Source organism: Anomalospiza imberbis, chromosome 1, assembly GCF_031753505.1.
Source record: "Anomalospiza imberbis isolate Cuckoo-Finch-1a 21T00152 chromosome 1, ASM3175350v1, whole genome shotgun sequence".
NCBI lineage: Eukaryota > Metazoa > Chordata > Aves > Passeriformes > Viduidae > Anomalospiza > Anomalospiza imberbis.
The window spans coordinates 11,510,017-11,523,156 of NC_089681.1; the positions used below are offsets into that span (position 1 = coordinate 11,510,017).

Genomic DNA, 13,140 nt, shown 5'->3' on the forward strand with positions numbered 1-13,140 from the left:
AAACATGTCATAAAACCTGGATTTGAGTCAGAGGGGGTTTTTTTACTGAAAGTATTAAAAACCTCTAGTTATTAATTCTATGTTCACTTACACAAAAAAAGTTATTTGAGTATCAAAAAAAACCAAGGTCAAAACTAGTAACAAGGTCTTGAATTCTTGAAGAGATGAACAAAGACATAGGAAAAGAAAGGAAAAATAAAATTTTGACAAGTGTCCTGTGTCTGTTCATAGGGATCTGGATGAAGTTTCAGAATGATCACAGCTACGTAAGAGCTTCTTTCATGTTTTGACCGAACACAAAGAACATGTCAGCACAATGCTCACTTTTTACCCACATAAATCTTTTCCTAGTGGAAAGAATCAAGAAAAGAAATACAATTGCTTTATATTCCTAATCTTTCTGAATGCTGCCAAGCCCAGGTTTTTTTCTACTTTTGTGGGTTCCTCCTCCTTCCCTATTTTTATGCACACAATTAGATCACTGAAAGCTAAATTCTGATCTACTTAAATTGATAAAAATTAAAGCCTTCAGAGTGGGTTCTTCAAAGCCCACACTACTTTCTATATATATACCGTATGCCTCTACATTTAAGCAGGAGTTAGTAGTATTATTTTCTTATGGCCACATTTCTGTAGCAGAAATATGATGATAAGAAAATGGCTGATTTATATACTACAGAGAATATTTTCATACAGTAAATTACTCAGATAAAATATTCCTCTTTGGCTCTTGTTCAAAAAGGCTGATTTATCTCTGTGCTAAAGAGCCCACACAGGACCTCTGCAGTACTTCATAGTATTTCTAAGCTGCAGCAGACCATCAGCATCATTCTGCTCTGATCTCATGCATAGCAGAGGCCAAAGAACCTCACCCAGCAATTTCAAGCCTATAACTCACAGCTGTAAGCTCACTCATTCTCTCAAGGTTAACATCACTAGTGCACAGAGGGTCTCCAAAAAGGTCTGTACAGCATTTAAATCCCACTTACGATCTAATTTGAAGACCACTGAGATTTTATGAGGTCTAGGACAGAGAAATTTATAGTAACTATGGGTACATGAGGTAACCCACCAGGTGACTGCAAATCTCTCTGACTCACAATGACCTCTGGGGGAGAAAACTACCCACTGCCTTAGAAAAATACATAGGAAAATGGAATAAATATTCACACATACATATGCATGTATTTGACATCAGGCACTATGTAAATTCCACCTACCAAAATCTGTGAAATAAAACTGTGCAGTTTTCATCTGAGCACTCGTAAGAGCTCTGACAAAAGCCAGGACAGTCCAGCTCTGACCTTCTGCTCAGGTGCACTCTGTCAGTACATTTCCATGAGAACAAACTGAGGACAATTATTCTGTCCAGTTATTCAACTAAGCTTTAAATCAAGCCAGGATTTCACTCTGAATGATACTCTCTAGATTAACCACAACATAGCTGCTTCATGCAAGAATAAATGTATAAAATGCAATTATCTGTATTGATCTGATAATACAAATTCTCTTTCTATTCATCTGAATCCTCAATTTATATTTTATTGTCACTAAATGCAAAAGTATGCACCAACACCTTTAAATCCATTCTAGGAGTGAGTTCCAGAGTGTCACAGCAGGTGATGCAAAAAGCAAAGCCTCTGCTGCCACCTAAAGGGTTTCTCTGTCCTTCGAACTGCTGAAGTAGAGGAACAAAAATACTTGGATGCACCCAGCTTAATGAGCACCCAAGCTGAAAAAGAGCTATCAGAACAAAAGCATGCTGCTTAAGACAATAAATACAGCTGCTTAATATAGCTTATTACAGCTTAATATAGCTGCTTTCCCTTCACTGCACTGTGCTCTTCTTGCAGTCAAAATTACAGCCAGGAAATTGTAACAACACTACATATTTGCTTCTTCCCACTTTGTAAGATTACAGACTACAGTTGGAGTGGGTTTGGATAAATATAAAAGAACAAAAATCTTTCATTACAAGTCATATTTTTCCAGATTTTGAAATAAGGCACATTTCCAACTTCTCCTTTTTTGGACTGCTTCTTTGAAGAACAGCTTCCAGAGCCAGCCCGTTGTGTTCCAGCAACAGGCTCATCAGTGCTGGATATAAGCATTGCAAGTAAAGAGAGGTAGAAAAAAAAAATTAATCCAACTCTCTCTTCTCAAAATTTTTATACTGACCACAGAGCATAGTGCAAAAAAATGCATTTTTTTATTTTCACAAAAGCATTTTACAAGAACTCAACCAGACTTTCTTGTTTCAAAGAATAAAATTACTTGAAGAAGAAATACTCCAAGTGTAACACCATGTACTTAACTACTTCAAAAAAACATTTCTCATTGTTAGTTGAAAGGTTAAATATCTGTAAAACAATACAAGAAGCACAGCACAATAGAAGCATAAGTTAAGATTAAAAGCACATTTTCCCTAAAATGATTAATCTTAAGTGAGGGATTTGAAGGAAAGCAAAATTAGTATTTTTGAGAAAGGAATATGGAACATTTTATTTCCCATACCACAAAATACAAGCTTACTTTGGACAACAGGAAAAGCACTTCCCCAAGAAAGATGTAATTTTGGTGCCTACACTGAGTTTGTGCACATCACCAATCAACACCACAAACATTGGTGTAGCAATAAAGCAGATCAGTGAACAAACAGCTTCTGGCAGAGAGAAAACTGGGGTTAGAATAAAACTTCCTCTGTGAACAGCATGATATCATGAGGGAATTCTTGCAGCTTCACAGGAAGCATCTAGCAGAATCTAACACAGATGGATGAACTTCATGCATCATTGGCCTCTCTTCATTTTCTACCTCCTCATAACTAGAAAACATTTCTGTATAGCAAGCATCAGTGAAAAGCCATTTATCTTCAGGATGGACTTTGACATTCTACACCTATATTCTCCAACAAGAAAACAAAAAAGGAAAATCTACATTTAGGTTCTCCAATAAGAAAAAACCTTCCTACAGTGCATATAAAACTGCTTGCTACTTTCTTCTCCTGAGCACCCTCACAGATATATGGACCTTAGAGTGAAAACCGAAGTTTGATTTCTCATGAACAGTCCCTGGAACACAGAGCACAGCTTTGACCACTATGAGGCCACTGTGAGGTGGGCGCTTGACCAAACCACCACTCGTATGTGACAGAAGGCAGGAAGTGCAAGAAAACATCTGGACATGGCTTATCTTGCCTGGACAAGAACAGGGCAGCAAGGCAAAGTTTATCCTGCTTGTTTCCTCAGTCAGAGGACCTTCATGCTCACACCGCTTACTCAGGCAAGTCGCAAAGTGTCATTCCAGCCTATTTGCTAGAGCCTGTTCCTAGGACAAGTACCTTATGTTTGGATTATTTTTATGAAGCACAATGATCTCTAACATCATGGAAACTAAGAGACCATAAACATTTTAGAAGCACAGGTGTCAGGAGGTTGATTTCTGGATCTCAAAACAATTACATCATAGTCATTTCATGCACAAGAACTTTATCAATGTCAAGATTCATGTTATGGTACAATACTGCAGGAAACCTGCATTTGAATTTCCAAGGAAAAATAAGTTAGGAAAAAAAGGAACAAAGAAAACAAATCAACCAAATTATCTGATATTCAGGCACAACTACAGAGTCCATTTTCATACTGGAGTTTATACCATTCCAAGTAGAAATTTTAGGTCAATGACAGAGAAACTTACATGGAAAGGGCCCCTCTCTCAGGGATGAACAAACTTAGATTGTTCAAGTCTGACTGTTTTAGGCTGCTGCAATGGGTTTAGAAAGTCACTCCAAAGAATAGCGGATATTCCATAAAAACTCATCCAACTGTCTATCAAAAGGCTGGCAATAATTTCATAAAACAAGGCTAACTGCCACATCTATATGCTCCACACCTCTTCCTATGTCAACAACCCTCAGCAACATTTAGAGCTGTTCTCGTTAAAACCATTCTAAGTGAACAGTGATATAAGTCAAAGTCATGTGGGTAATCTCACAGGGTTAGAAGATCCTACATTATCAGCTACTGTTTAATTAGTACCAAACAGGCATGATGACACTGGATCTCAATCAACTGGAGATGAGAAAGCAGTCGGAAAAGGAGGACATGGCACATATGAGATGCAGTGCTGCACACATGAAGAAAAGTGCAGAGGCAGCCCTGGGAAAAGGGAAACAGACAAATGGAGTAAACAGACAGAATTGAGGTAAACTCTGCTGGCAGAAGGAGCAGGTTATGTAATGTAACCAGACAAGAAAGAAAGCCAGAGCTGTAACTCTAACTTAATCGGGGGAACATGCCAAAGAATTGTATCACCCACATTTCTAAGACCCCTGGGCCTGTTCTGTACACAGTGGTGAGCAGAAAAACATTTCAAAGGATGGTAAGAAAACAGGAGGAATTCTCAAGCAGAGCCTGATACTGCTACAGGAAGATCACTGCTATGTAATACAGATAGCAAACAACCATGGGAAGCAGCTGACCATGACATTTTCAGCACGTTTTTGAAGAAAAGGTAATTCTTTCTTTTCTCAAGATTAGAATTCACCTGCAGTTAACTGCTTCACAAAATCAGCTATTCCACATTTCATGGCCTCTACACTTCACACTGGAAAGTGATGTGTGGTTGAAAGCATGTCCCAGACATCAAGGAAGGATCTTGCTTTCTACAGAAAACCCATTCAGCTAATTAGACAAAACCCTAACTGTTCATTCTTTAAAACGCTTTTCAAAAGTTTAATGCTAAGAAATTATTATCTTGTCTGTATTTAGTATACTCTCCATACCTCCCAATTATTTCCCATTTGTAGTGGACAATCCTCCCAGCTTGGACTCCAGCCCAGACAAAAGTAACACCCCATCTAAAGAGCAGCTGTTGGACTGGAAGCCTGGAGATGACCATGAGTTAGATTTCTTCATTCAAATATCCACAGCTCTCCATACTTTACAATCCCATATTCTTGAGAAAGTTCTGCTGAAGAGTCACCTGAAACTGCCATCCTCAGCAAGCTGACCAAATTTACATCCAAAAATTTTGAGTAAAGCTGGGAATGGATGTCTGTCATGGATACGACAGATTTGTCCTGGGCCAGCATATTCTTACCATAATCAGCATATCAATCAACATGGAATTGCAGGTTTCACTAATTCCAAAAACAAAGAATAAAACTCAGTCGTTCAAGTATTTGACATGGATGTCCATCAGTGCTTTCTAAGTCTACAGAACTACTCCAAGTAGGTAAGTAAAGACAGTTCAGCAACCAAGAGAAGTTAAATTAGCAGGGCAAACAGCTGTTCCTCTGTGTGCAGAGGTGTCAACACATGGCTCAAAGTTCAATACGCAGAGCATTACAATTCAGAGATGTTGCCAAACAAGTACTCATGACAAGTGACTTACTGAATTCTCTTTCTGCAACCACACTACTAAAGCTCAAAACCAGAATGAGACAAGATTTAGGAAGATGCAAATTATAGCAGAACTGAGAGGATTTTACTTGCATTACTGATTTTGAACAGTGTCATCTTGAAATTCTCAAATGTATTAGGTCTCCAATCCAGCAAAGAACATAAGCATGTGCTTTAGCTTTAAAGTATTCAGACCCTTGGAAGGCTGGTGGACCACTCACAAATATCTGTGTGTCCTTTCCTTCAGTATTTTACTAGCCTGGGCCACAGAATGTCCAAGAGTATTTTGAGCATAAGCATGACATACTGAAACCAAGTGTTCACAGTCTGTTTTTTTGCTTACATCATTTATTTATATAGCAACTTTTCAAAATGCTTCTATGCAAAAATGGTGTTCTTTAAAGAAAGAAAAATACAACTGTTAGGTAATGTCAATATCTAAAAGATAATGCGCAGAAAGACTAAGAAGGACAAAAGGTTTATCTTTCTGTTTCACTCATTAAATAAAATGAGCTTTTAAATTGGCTGCTTTACATTCAGTTTGCTGAAACTAATTTTCACCTCTAGATCCTTAAACCCTTCCAGGATCTTTTAAAATTCTGTCTCTTTGCCAGCACATGTTCATAACACCAGTGTTCAATGCTAGAAGTCAGCAGGTTCTCAACTGACAGGGAGATCTTAGTCAAGAATTTAACTTCATGGACATCAACAAAACCCCTTAAAAAATAAAAGGTTTTCATTATCAGATACATTAAAATTATTCTAAAGACATTTAGCTATTATTAATAATAGCCTTATCAATAATAAATAGCCTTATTTTTCTAGAGACTGTACAAGTTCATAAATGAGCAATGCCTGACCCAAATATTGAACACAAGTAATTTCTTTTCATAAATCTATACAGGAGTAGAACAAAATAAACATTTAATAAATACATTTTACAGTAAATGTTTTCAGGATTTTGTATGTGGAGAACAGGAATTAAGAGAGGAACAATCACTCACTGAACTAACTTTTCTGTCTTTTCAGTTACCTTAAGAAGCAAATGTAATTTTTTCTCATGTACTATGCTGTGTACTTCACTACTATTCACATAAAACAGCACTGTCCATTATGAAAGACTAAAGAAACAAAATACACACACAGAAAAAGTGCTTATGAACTAAAACAGTTGCAACAGAATTCCCTCCTTCCACACAGCCTAGCAATGAAACCTTTCAGAAGCTGGACAGTCAAATTTTGCAAAGAAAATTAAAGCAAATTACAAATGAGACAGGAAGAAGAACACATAAATATATTGTCTAACTCTGTCTCAAAACTGAATTAGTATTTTGCCTCAGAACATGAATGCAAAGTAGGATAGAAAGCAACAGCTTTAGAAACAGAAATTGCCACATATGAGCTGGAGGTAATAGCTGAACAGTCAAGTCCAGAAGATCAGATGATGCTAATTCTAAAACACCAAGAGTTTACCAAAGCATGTCATGCCACAGAAACCCGGTATCTTTCCTGATGGCATTCTTTAGGGAGAACAAGAACTTGAAGTCCAAGCAGAGTATTCAGGGGAATAAAAACCAAACCTTACAGAAGTGATGACTTTCACTATCTGTTAATTCCATGTAAATACATCTGCAAGGAAAGGTGTATGTGTGAAGAAGAGAAGTGTTGTAGGTAAAAATGAAATTTGGGAACACCAGACCAAAATCCGACAAAATCTGGAATACCTACAAATCCTACAAATCTGGAATACCTTCTCTGTAGTGCAATGGAATGTACTATGATAATAGATCATGCTTGATAATTCTCTAACCATGATTCAACAGGAAAGTTGTCTCTGCTAGAATATAATGTGTTATGGTCTAGGTAGGAACTGTTTTCCAGTCACATGATGTAATGTAACTGTAACCAGGTATTTCATCTCCTTGTGTCTGGACAGAATGCTAGAACAGTCCTTTTGGTTACTGATTTAAATTAACAAAATAATTTCAATATTTTAATTAAAGATTAATGTGTCAGAAGCAGGTAAATGAGGAAGAGACATTTCCTAGGAGTACAAGGCACAGACTTGCAACTGCAGACCTGCACAGTTGAGCTTAAGTTGCCTTACACCCTTCCCAACAGGAATGCAACAGAGGCTTCTACTGAAAAGTGAAATTAATAAAAAACTTTTAATTTTTGTATAAATAATTAACTTCTGCAGTCTTGGGGATGAAAGAATTCAATACATTCAATGTATATCTATGCATTGCTTTTGACAAAGCAGGAGAGATGGTGACTGCGAAAGCAGAGGGGAAATGGAACTGGTTACACGAGTTTTACATCAAAGGGAATCCCCAGGTGACTGTTCAGACAAGCTTTCCATTTCCTCTTCCTGCTAGAAATGGCATTTCAATTGCCTCTGACAGCAGTATGGATAAAAAGGTGAAAGGAGAGAGAACTATCACACTCGACAATGAGAAAAACATTAATCATGACTGTACGTAATCCTTGGCTTAGTTGAGTACAAGATTTATAATGAACAGCAGAGCTTTTTTTTCCAGAAGATTCTTGTTCTCCACTCTCCACTCTTTATTAAAACTATCAGGGGTTTGGAGCTTTAAAGTTTTTATTTGTCCCTAGTGAAAACATTAACACGGATCAAAGATAGGGCAATGGGTCAGCTAATGTTCGTCTTTGAAAAGCAGCTTTGCAGTGCTCCTTTTATTGAAGGTGAAATAGTAATGACAAGACTGTTGACAGTAATTAGAGATTTAAAGTACCCTCCTTTGGAAATGTCCAAATTGAAGCAACCTAAAAAAGGCCTGATTTTCAGGAGAGACAGCATTTAAAAAAACTGCATCTCCTAACAGGTCTCAAGTTTGTATTCAACATCTTTAGCATTATCTTAATATATTTGGCCCTGAATGTCAAATAAAACACACACAAAGAAGCAGTATGATACTGAAAACTCAATTTATTCAGCCACTTGAGGGGCCTTCTCCATCTCATTCAGCAATGTTAAAGATTCTACAAAGCTGTAAGGTAACAATCACTGGAACACAATTAGTCACAAAAGCAAGGACAATGTTTGCTGGGTATTTACATTTTCACTAAATTTATCTTTTAAATGCTATCTTTCATTTAAGTGAAATGATTGTAATGAAAACACCCTGGCCAAGCCAGAAGAGCTATAATTAAGATTGATATTAACAGTAATTAAGTCAAAATACATAGGTCTGGGACTCATCTGTCAGATTCAGGATGCAATACAAGACAGAATATACTTACTGAAACTTTCCACAAGGTCAAGGGCAACCTGAGTAGCCATGTCCATTCCAGAGTTGATGAAGGACTGGCAGTTTTTCAAAGAAGAAAGAGCAGAATCAATTGCATTGAACGAGACTCTCGGGTCACCTGACATCTTGAAATTGTTACTCTAGAAATAACAGGGAACACAAATTAAAAGCAGCTTGCACACAAAGAATTTGAGAGAGAAAACATAAGTTCTAATAGATAGCTAAACATAAAGCACTATCAACAGAATCACTGAAGCATTAGGGAGCAGGGATGAAAACTTAGCTCCCAAGATGTTCATAATTTCAGTAAAATTCATTACAGGTTTTCAATTCACCTCCTATTCAATATTAAGCAAAACTACACCACTAAAAGCAACTCGCAGTTTTCCTCTGCTCATTTCTATTGCTAAACCACAGTGAAGTTCAAACTCCACAATTATGTCTGCTTGAAAACTACTGCTCTATTTCTGATCCAAAAGAAGATCCAAAAAAGCCCCCATGCCCAAAAACTTGTCTGGGTTATCTAGGCATATAATCAATTAGGCTAGGAAGAAATATGATTTCTCACATTCAAGTTAGTTTCACCAGCAGTTGGCCCTTGGAAAAAATAATCTAACAAAGTGTCACTCTACTAAGAATGTACTTAAAACATCTAGCATCATTTTCAAATAAAAACCCACCTTAAAAATGCTGCCTACTTCTGCCAAAGATGCTACAAACTTTTGGTACCCATCTTCCATTAGCACAAAATAAAGCCACACAGGTACCATTGTTTATCTTCTTTGCCACCCTCTGGCTCGGCAATACATACCCACAGCCTACACCCTTGTGGGGATTAGCTGCTCTGTCATTAGTAAAACCTTCAAGTGTCTTTGCTTATGCTGTGCCTATCCACACTGCTCACATCCATTGGTTTCTTCTCAAAAATCCCCAATTTCTGCTCTTCCTTTTTCATGCTTTGCCATAACCTACTCAGACATGTAGCTACTGTGAGAAACATGAACCTGGTATGCAGAATTTTATACTTCAAGTTGCAGATTAGAAAAATTCTGCTTCAGCTTTAGATACACCAAAATAAAAGAAAAATAGACACAGCAAAGCAGAAATCTTAGATAGACAGAAATACTGCATTTTTCCATGTAAAGAATAACTACTATGTTCAAGGACTATATTGAGATGCCATTGGGGGAGATAGAGAGCAGAATCCACAAACAAATTTGGGGTATACCAGAAGGGGAGGAGTTGTTCTATCAATAACAGCCTTTAACAGGCTACAATCCAGCAGCAATCTGGAAAACATGTAAATAGAAAGTACAGTGCTTTTCCCAAGCTTTGTATACCTAAGGCTGTATCTCTTTCTACTGCTTTCCCTGAGACTCCAGAACTACACCTTGTGCTCCCCCTAACCTGAATATTGCCATATTCCTCACAAGTACCATGCAGACTATGAGACTTGAATACCTGCTGTCTCTTAGTGTTTATTTCCAATAATTTTCCTTTTTTTCCATTTATAAAATGTGCTTGGCCAGCCAATACTATCTTTTAGTACACCATCTTTAGGTCATGCGCTTCCAGCAACATTTTAACAACAGTTCAACCTCACCACAAATTGAACTTCTTAATTACATGCAAATTTTTCTTCCTCTCTATTCCCTTCTAAAGGTGTATCTTTCCACAGAGGCAGCAGGCTTCAACAGCTCTTGTTATGTCAGCTCATGCTCTCCCTGACAGAAGACTGTGACTGCTATCATTAGAGATCTTTAGAGGCTGTCAAACTGACAACAGAAGACAAGGGAAAGGTTCCTTATAGAACTCCCTGAAAGTAAAGAAAAAGGATGCTCTTGAAGATTTAATAACAAATTCCTTCAGCTAGTATATTATTTAACTTTTTTTAAGGTACTTGTTTGCCATCTTAGCAAGACTGTTTGTATAGAACCTCTGTGATCCAAACGTACACTACTGAATAGTCACATAAAATCATCTTAGCAGCTTTATCTTTCTGAGCCCATTTTGTCTATCAAAGTTAACAAAGAGAGCCTAATTCCCCTCTTGAACTTGGTAAATCTAACTGAGAAAGCCTGCTGTACTTTTGGAAATTTCACAGATACACATTGTGAAAGCAGGAATTGGAAAAAAAATACAAACAACAGTGAAAAGTTAAAAAGACTCCTTCATTCTCATGAGCAAATTACACAGGAGCAGAAGTTACTGGTTATGATATTAAATAATATAATTGCAGTGGTAGGTTCATCTCAATCTGTCATTTGGAAAGTAACTTCTTTTAGAGGAATTTTCCTTTTTTTATTTTTTTTGTTTTTGTTTTGGTTTTTTTTTTTTAATAAAAGGTCAGTTTCTTAGAAACTGGTTACAATCCTATAATGCCCCAGCCTACTTGATGGGTTCAGAGGAAGGCAGTGGGATATACCCTGGGCAGTGCATGAGAAAAACAACCAAATTACCAGGAGACTCAATAACAACTTTTATTTCCAAACTTTGGAACAATCAAGTAGAATATGGTACTTGGCAAATTTTAAAACATCCAGATAAAAATAAAGTACTTCCCAGACTTTAGCTCAGCAATCTTTAAATTCTCCAGACACAAGAAGACACTGCAAGTTTTCAGTCTGACTTACATATTTTGAGAAGACTATGTAAGAAAACCAAAGAAAGAAAAAAAAAGGGGGAGAGAAAGGTAGATGGCCACCACCCCAGGACCCAGCATTGTCTCAGCAGCTTCTAAACCCCTGGAAGTGGAGCATGTATGGCACACGTGTTGCTTTCCTTTTATCTTCTATGCTCTGCCACTCAGGGCTTCCAGGTCCTGCTCCCCCATCACTTCCCAGCTGGCTCTTTTGAGCCAGTCAGCTGTTCCTCAAGTCTCCTACAGATCCCAAGGCAAAGATTTCACTCTTTCACAACTTTCTAAGTGAATTCTTCAATTTCAGCTTGGAGCTGTCCATTCTACCTACCAAGGGAGGGGCACATTCCTCTCTGGAACTGGTTTCGCTGCAGTGTTTCTACCACACTCTTTTCGGCCAGGAAGGTCTTCAGTGGGTGCATCAAAGCACTTATCATGTGCAACCCCCAGCCCCTTCACTTCTGGAAAACACAACCAGCAAACTCCGTGAGAATGGGAGACTATCGAGGACTTTTTTTTTTCAGGAAGTGATGAAATAGTCCAGACAGGATAAAGAACAAAAAAACCCTACAGTTTCTATTCCAGTCACTATTTTAAATATTTGAGGAAATTACCTAAACTTTCTATTCTTCAATATCTTAATTTGTATTCTTATATAGTATTCTATAGTATTCTTCAATGACTACGAACCAGAGGTAAGAAAAAAGTATTAATTGCTTCTGTAACAGCAGCTCTACAGGTGTCAAGTGCTCTCCGAGCAGCAGGATCAGTGTCCAGCCCCAGGCACACTCGGTGATGAGCGGCCACAGGGAGAAGACCCTTCCCTGTACGGGCGGGGGAGCCGAGCTCGCCGAGCAGGACGCTCCGCGCCCCCAGGGCCTCTCGCCGCCTCACCCGGGCCAGGGCAGGCCGGGCAGTCCCGCACGGAGACACGGCCCCGCACCCGTCCCGCCGCCGCTCCCGCGCCCCGGGAGCGCTGCCCTCGCCCGCGGAGGGGACGGGGCCGGCGGGGACAGCCACCGTCGCCAGCGGCCGCTGCTCACCTCGTCCCCGCAGCCTGAGAGGGCCGCTGTCTCGGGGGCGGCCCCACGCCGCCCTCCCCGCGGTGGAGGCAGGCGGGCGGCAGCGCCGGGCACCGGGCAGGCGGAACCGCCTCATCAGCCGGCGCCGTCATGTGATGGGAGGGCTCGGCTACGTCGTAGGGAGCGCCGCCGCCTCCCTCCCATCCTTCCCACCCTCCCTCCATCCTTCTGTGCCCGCAGCCGCCGCCGTCCCTGCCCGCAGGCGCTCCGGGGCAGGGTGAGCACGCCAGGCGGGGCGGGAGCCGCCGAGGGAGCGGGGCCGCCTGAGTGCAAGCTGTGAGTTCGGCGGTGGCGGAGCGGGACGGGACCGGACCGGGTTCGGAGCCCGTCCGGCCGCCGCCGGTCTGGAGCGCGCTGTGCGCCCTGTGGAGCAGAGCCTGCGGCGGCCCTGGGCACCTGGGAGGGCTCCGGGCGCTCGTTCTGGGTCACAACTGGCTTGGGACAGCTCACTGGCATCTTAAATATACCGCAGTGGTTCAGAAAGTGTTTGGTGAAAAGTCAAGCCTGGTTATAATTTCCCGTAAATGTTTCTGAAGCACAGACGCTTATTTTTGGTGCTGCACGCCGTGTCCCTCAGGAAACGTGTGACCGTGCTGAAAATGAATTCTGTGCATTTTTTTCATTTTACAAAGCTGTGGATAATTTAGATTTCGTAATTTGAAAGATGGGAGAGTATGCTTAAATATCCACAAATTAAATGATCCAAAACGTGAATGTAAACCACTCTGGATGTGTGTGGGTTT

General features: G+C 39.8%; 1 protein-coding gene across 1 annotated transcript in view; it reads right to left on the reverse strand.

Moving 5' to 3' along the window:
• NSMCE2 (NSE2 (MMS21) homolog, SMC5-SMC6 complex SUMO ligase) overlaps window positions 1-12,576 on the reverse strand; it is a 126,236-nt gene extending 113,660 nt beyond the window's left edge. The window contains 3 exon segments of the mRNA XM_068181289.1: window positions 8,670-8,817; window positions 12,359-12,459; window positions 12,462-12,576. Of these exon segments, the coding sequence (XP_068037390.1) occupies window positions 8,670-8,817; window positions 12,359-12,459; window positions 12,462-12,561 (349 nt within the window). The 5' untranslated portion in view covers window positions 12,562-12,576.
• Between the last annotated feature and the right edge of the window lie 564 nt (window positions 12,577-13,140).